Consider the following 7,002-nt stretch of genomic DNA (forward strand, 5'->3'; position numbering starts at 1 on the left):
CGCCCGCCCACACCGGAACAACTAATGGGACGGACTAACCCCGTTAGTCAAGACCGCAGACTGCGGACGGAACGCAAACGGCGTCCAACGAAACGACGACGTTTCGATTTTCTTCTTCGCTGGAACGGAGCACTCGCTGGATTCGCAATCATCGCTGGGGGGTTCTTCTATAAAGGAGAACTCCGTCATTTCGCCACCTTATTCTTTCGTTTTTCTTCCTACGTGTTCGTCTTATCATCCCCTCCTACAAAACTCATATAGCTATGAAGGCCACCTTAGTCTATATTTTAGGCTGCCACGAAGAAGATAAGATTTAGGGATAAACTCGGATTTGGCCAATTTTAACTTGAATTGCTCCTCCCCGACCGACCTTAAGATGGTATAAATCCTCCTTAATGCTTTCTACACTAAGACATCAAACAATTACGCACTGAATCAAAGTTATGAAATTTAGTCAAGAACTGATTTTTGTCAAAACCTCCTCTGGCGAGCCCAAGTTTGATCTAGGCTTCTAGATAGCCTCCAACACATTCAAAGAGCGTTCTCTAGCTGTTGGTATAAATCCAGAAGATTTGGATTTTGATTTGTAATTAAAAGTTTGAATATTTTCAAATATTTCTTGTTTGATTGGTTTGATCTATTTTAGGACTTATTCATGTGATTTCCTTGTATAGAATCAATCCCTATATCATGTATGAGCTTTTTGTTGAAAGAAATCAGATCAAATCAACCTGAATAATTTTTTTGAAAAAATAAGCTAAAAAACTAGATTTTTTAAAATCTTGTATTTTTGAGTTTAATCTAGACTTTTTTTATTCAATTAGTTGTGAAACATGTTTGTAAACAAGTTGGGATAAATTTTCATTGACTGTAACAACTTTTTGATTATGATTGATCAAATTGTGTTTTTAAAATATTTGAATTTTGATTCAATCTTTAAAAATTATTTTAATTTTGAATGATGTTCTTGTTTTAGTTATGTTCAACTATATTCATCAAATCAAAGTTAATGAAACAAAAATCAGGCTGGAAATAGCCTAATTTAAAAGAACTCAAATTTTGACCTAAAAATAATTTTTAGAAATTGATCTTTGTAAATATCCAATAATCGTGATTTATGTTGGGGCTTTTGTTCTTCATGATCATATGAACTAACTGTAGCTTACAGGTCATGATTCCATGATATGAATCAAAAGTTATAGCACCTGCAATTTCTTCATACCAAATGAAGAACACTCAATCCTAGGACCGAGTCCTGTAGGAGTGGGATCGAGAAACAAGACCGAGAATCTTCGGTCCAGATTAAGATCAATGATCGGTGTTCTTGAGTCAGGACCAGGACCAAGGACTGGTGTTCTTGAGCTAGGACCGAGGACGACGACCGATGTTCTTGAGGAAGGATTGAGCCCTAGGACCAATACTCAAGACCTAGGACCGAGAAACACAAGTGCATTTTTTTAATCTAAGATCGAGCCCTCTCTTAGCCTAGGACCGAGTACCTCTAATCCTAGGACTAAGGACCAAGACAGATGAACTTAACTTGGGACCAAACCTTCCAAGCCTAGGACTAAGCAGTCCGAGTTCAGGACCAAGCCTCCCGAACCTAGGACCGAGCCCTTCAATCCCTTGACCCATGCGCCCGAGCCTTGGTCCAAACCACTCCGTTCTAGACCGAGCCCGTCCGAGCCCAAATCCACCAAACCGGACCCAGACCCTAGGACTCGGGTCCTAAGGCCTGTTTGTTCCACTTTTAAAAATCCAAAAATATTTTTTTTTATTTTGAAACCCTAATCTATTTTTAAATAATTCTGAAAGGTTAGAAAATGATATTTAATATTTTCAAGATACTTCGTAAACCAATATTTTGACTAAGGTTCTTTTTGAAATTCTAACATTTGTATGATATTTTGGCAAATATTCTATTTTTTTATATTTTTATATTTTTTATTTTTAAGTTTTTATATTATTTTCATTTTAATTAATTTATTATAATTTTATTATTAATATATAATATTTAAATTAAATTATATAAAAATAATAATTATTATTAATTATTGTAATTATTATTAAAAAAATTGTTTTGTTAAAATTATTATTAATTATATTTTATTTTAAATAATTTAAATAATATAATCTAAATAATTTCATTTAATAACTAAAATTTGTATTATTATTTTAATTATATATATATATATATAAATAAATTATAATTATAATTATAATTATAATTATAATTAGGGGAAGAAAAAATAAATATTATGGGAGAGAAAATGAACCCACCCACATTCATTCTTTAAAGAAGAAGAGATGATTCGTAAGTATTATTAATCAAATCAATATATTGAAATCAAACTCATTAACTAAACAAGTCATTTTATTCATTTTCACAAATTTCTAAGTACAAAAACTACATCACAAGCATGCATCTTCTGATTTTATCATTATGCTAATTTTTTGAACAATAACTATAGATTTATACTACTAATTATGAGCCTCAATTCCTAAGATATGTTTTTAGATTCTAAATTATTCTTAAAATGCTATTACTTGCTATTACTTTATAACGTGTGTATAGTTTATTTAATTGTTTTATATACTATCTAGTTCAAAAATACAAAAGATTGTTAATTTTTACTAATTACGACGTAATTTGGTGTAATGAATAATGTCGATATATATATATATATATATATATATTATAAGTAAAAGAAAACACACTTCATTATATATTTTGCACAAAATACTAGTAAGTATGGATAAACAAATAAGTATTAAAATACTTTTGTAATTAAAATAGTTTGGAAACAACGTACATTCACTTTTGTAACAAGTATTTGTGAATACAATATTATTGAATATTTCTTTTAGCCTAACATGGATAAAATTTTGGGTTTGGGGATTGTACAATGATTTGGTGAATCAAATCATTTATCAACATTTAGAATCTAATCAATTCATACAAAATTCTTACCAATTACAAGAAGATGAAAGTCAATTTTTACACAAAACAGTTTGAATAGTAAGTTATAAATTTGGATTCCATAATTGCACCTGTTTGAATCAGAGTAATTTGAGCTTCGAGGTCATTTCAAACCCAAAAATTCACAGCATGGAAGTTGCTGGAATAGATTTTCCTGCAAATCATCATACTTCAGCTCAATTAAGAGAAATTCTCATTTTACAGAATAAATCTAATTTTGAACCTTCAGTTCTACCACACTTGCCATTTCTATACAACTGAGATCATATTTTAGGGGATTTCAAGTACACATCACAATGGAGTAACCAAGAAAAGGAATCACAGACATGCTATACCATCAATAATGAGTCTGTTGGGGAATTTATATTTACTCCATTTGAAACATGGTGTAACAAAAAAAATCAAATAATAGTGGGTTGTCTTGTTTATGTGAAAAAGATAATATCAAAATAAATTAGAGGCAAAATCAGACAAGTGACTAAAAAAAATACTTCCAAAAGTATAGATGATTTTTCCATTGAAATTGAAATAGTCTCAACATAGTTCTACTACATTTATTCTCTATAAGAAAGACATTTAAACAAATACACTTGTGAGCACTTCTTTCCCTTTAATAGAAGCTTCTAGAATCTTCAATCCCTAAATTCAATAAACCAAAAAAAGAAGAAACAATTACTATATGTTACAATACCCAAAAACAAAATTGTGAGAATTTAAATTTTCATAACTAAGGAATTGTGAGTTACCTCTTCGATACCAAAATCAACCATCTTTTCTTGAAGATTTCCAATATCTTTGACATTGAACTTGCTTAACAAACAAATGCAAGAAATGGTAGACATAGGTTTGATCACCAAATCATCCAAAACCATGTATGTCATCATATCCTTCACAAACCCACCACCACCTTCCACATTCTCTACTGCACCAACCGCCGCAGCCTTATTCTCATCATGAACATCAAGTAAACTCATTTTGGTATTGCAGTTCCGACAATCGAGGTTCGGATCTTTAACAAAGTAACCATCATTACATGATTGAGGGCATTTGTAGAATCTAACATTTGCATTGTTTGGAGTAACTGGAACAGTATCTGGCAACAACAAATGTGCCTAGAATTTCCAAATTACATACATACATTAATGTGTGGTGAAACTAACAAACATAAACCATTCAAACAACAATAGAATAGAACTAACCTGAGCCAGAGGAGGAATGGGTTTGAGAAGTGTGTCCTTATTCTGATCTGGTTGAATGTAGGCCTTATCAAGATTCTCAACACTCTTGTAAAGATTATTCAATGAACCGACAGTGCAACTCTTAGAGTCAGATAGGATATTTATAACCGTGGCTAAAGGTAAAGAAAGTAGGTTGAAGAGGAAATCTATAACATCCTTTCCTGCTTCTGCAAACAATACTTTCTTGCTTTCTCTATCAATAAGAAGCTTCATACTCAACATGCTATTCATTTTCTTGCACTAAGTTTTTATCCTTAAAGAATTAAGAAGAAAACTAATAGGGGATTCACAAACAAACTCTTTTCTTTCTTCAGGGATTCGGATTTATACAAGAAGTTAACACTCAAATGTTATAGCAACTGTTTTACAAGGCAGTTTCGCCAGTTTTGAAAGAAAGAGAAACAACCCTGGTTATTCTCCCTTATTTAGTTGCCACTTTCTTCTTGTTAGAACATAGTGGATTTTTTTTTCTAATAGCAAAATTATTTATTTAAAAACATTTTTTTTTCTAATAGAAGAAAGAATAATAGTTAAATGGGATGTCATCTTATTTTTAACATATGTTTTTGGGTACAAATTATTTTATTTGTAAGAAGAAAAAAATTCATATGTTAAATAGTTTTATATTTAGTGGCTTACATAGAAAAAACAATCTAAGTTAAATGATAGATTTCAAAATTGATAATTGAGTTTACATCTCTATATTTATGCATTACATTTCTATTAAGTATTCTCTTATTCTAACATTTTAATTTCCTAATCTATCAAGCAATTTCATTCTATTCATCATATTAAAGACAAAAATGATTTTTTTTTTCCTTTTTAATTAGGATTGGGATTGAACCAATTATGGGGAGGAGTGCAAACTCTTACATTAAAGTCACTAATCACAGAAAAAAAACTAAAAACAAAAACCATAAATTAATCAAGAACTCACCAAAATAACTTTGAATTGATTATGTGTAAGAAAAAAAATTCATGAATCAATAATCAAAAACTTATTATGATATTATTGAAGTTTAGATTCATAACATGAATCCAATTATACTCAATTAACTTTGACTTTGATCATGCTAATTAAATAGTCTTAACAAAATATTACCAAAATATATTAAAATTAATAAAAAGCAATGATCATAATATTATTTCTCCTCCTCTTTAACTTGTTCTTGTCCAACAAATTTGTCAATGTAGACACTGGTGAGCACTTCTTTCCCTTTCATAGAAGCTTCTAATATCTTGAAACCCTGTTAATACCAATAAAAAAAATCAATTATATAATCAAAGAAGCTTCCTACATAATTGCACATTAAAGGTTATATATTAATTTATTACCTCATTCTTGCCCAAAACAACCACCATTTCTTGAAGATCACCTACATCTTTAACATTGAACTTGTTCAACAAAGAAATACTTGAAGTTGTAGACATGGGTTTGATCTCCAAATCATCCATCACAAAGTATGTTACCAAATCCTTCACAAAACCCGGTCCACTTTCTTCAGATTTGTACACAGGCAGAGATAGCACTGCAGGGCAATCCATTTGCCTCTGACTGCAATTCTTACATGATGAATATTGCAAACGATTTCGAAGAACATAATTACTATACGGACAGACGGGGCATTTGAAGAGTTCAATATCGACATAGAGAGTAGATTGTATAGTTTCTGGCAACAATAAGCTTTGCTACAAATCCAAATTAAATTGTGACAAAAAAAATCATCATCATCTTAAAGAACATTGTAAACAAACAATAAATGGTACTTTCGTGTTACAAACCTGTATTGGGTAAGAGGTCCTGGGATTCAGGATACCCTTATTCACCATATTGGTTTCAATGTAGATGTTGTTGAGATTTTGAAAACTCGTGTAAAGGTTGAATAAACATCCCCCCATGTCCTTCTTGTACTTGGAGAAAATGCTTGAAATCGTGGCTACTGGTAAAGTAAGAATGTAGAAAAGGAAATCTACAACATCCTTTCCTGCTTCTGCATACAAAACTTTCTTGCTTTCTTTATGAAAAACGAGCTTCATATTCATATTGGAAGTCATTTTCTTAGCCTAGGCTTGCATTTGTATGATTTAGGTCTTCTCATTATATATACTCATCTTTGGTTCATGAAGAGTCATTAAATAATTAATTAGTAATTAACCACTTGGACGTTCTTCTAGCTAGCTCCCACATCATTAAAAAATTTGTTAATTAATTAGCTTTCCTTAGTAACTTTTGGGCTATCAAACGATCACTATATCCTTAATTTTATATTGTGCTACCGGATGATACTTTTCACATTCCACGCATATATGATAAGTTGTAATGATTTTTAAGTAAAACACTACTCAGACGTTAAAGGTGTTAAAGGTCGTGTTTGATAGTTTAAGTAACCAGAGTCATATTTAACATCAAAAGTTACCGGCTATATTCCCACTAAAATGTTTTAAATTGTGGGATAGATATGACTATTCAAGCACATCAATAGTATTATTTGATAAGTTGTTTGGGTATAACTTTTGAAGAGGGACAACTTGGTATCTATTGTAACAAGTGTGTTGATGCTTAATAAGATTTAAACGGGTAGTCATTATCAGTAGTCATTATCAGTGTCAACTTTTATCGAGTAATAAATATTTCTTGATTGAACGTAGTATTTTCTGTTTGTAATCTATATTTTTTTTACTAATTAGTTTTCTTTTAGGGTATTTTTGATTATTATCTTTAATTATAGTTAGGATTTGTTTAGCTTTTAGATTTTAATAAAAAGATTTTAACTATTTAAAAAA

The 7,002-nt window shown here is 30.5% G+C and overlaps 2 protein-coding genes across 2 annotated transcripts; both read right to left on the reverse strand.

Moving 5' to 3' along the window:
• Positions 1 to 3,693: 3,693 nt before the first annotated feature.
• Positions 3,694 to 4,449, reverse strand: LOC124935266. Its single transcript, XM_047475711.1, has 2 exons — positions 4,180 to 4,449; positions 3,694 to 4,092 (listed from the first exon to the last, which is right to left on the reverse strand). Exons 1-2 carry the CDS (start codon positions 4,447 to 4,449, stop codon positions 3,694 to 3,696), a joined length of 669 nt encoding a protein of 222 aa, XP_047331667.1.
• A 911-nt stretch (positions 4,450 to 5,360) lies between these two features.
• On the reverse strand, positions 5,361 to 6,273 carry LOC124935268. Its single transcript, XM_047475712.1, has 3 exons — positions 6,001 to 6,273; positions 5,554 to 5,907; positions 5,361 to 5,465 (listed from the first exon to the last, which is right to left on the reverse strand). The coding sequence occupies exons 1-3, from the start codon at positions 6,271 to 6,273 to the stop codon at positions 5,361 to 5,363; spliced, it is 732 nt and encodes a 243-aa protein (XP_047331668.1).
• Positions 6,274 to 7,002: the final 729 nt, after the last annotated feature.

Source organism: Impatiens glandulifera, chromosome 4 (genome assembly GCF_907164915.1).
Source record: "Impatiens glandulifera chromosome 4, dImpGla2.1, whole genome shotgun sequence".
NCBI classification, from domain to species: Eukaryota; Viridiplantae; Streptophyta; class Magnoliopsida; order Ericales; family Balsaminaceae; genus Impatiens; species Impatiens glandulifera.

Coding starts and splice junctions, on each gene's coding strand:
- LOC124935266 (XM_047475711.1), bottom strand. CDS start 4,449: ATGAATAGCATGTTGAGTATGAAGCTTCTTATTGATAGAGAAAGCAAG. Junction 4,093..4,179: donor CCATTCCTCCTCTGGCTCAG/GTTAGTTCTATT, acceptor TGGAAATTCTAG/GCACATTTGTTGTTGCCAGA.
- LOC124935268 (XM_047475712.1), bottom strand. CDS start 6,273: ATGACTTCCAATATGAATATGAAGCTCGTTTTTCATAAAGAAAGCAAG. Junction 5,908..6,000: donor GGACCTCTTACCCAATACAG/GTTTGTAACACG, acceptor TTGGATTTGTAG/CAAAGCTTATTGTTGCCAGA. Junction 5,466..5,553: donor TTGTTTTGGGCAAGAATGAG/GTAATAAATTAA, acceptor TGGTATTAACAG/GGTTTCAAGATATTAGAAGC.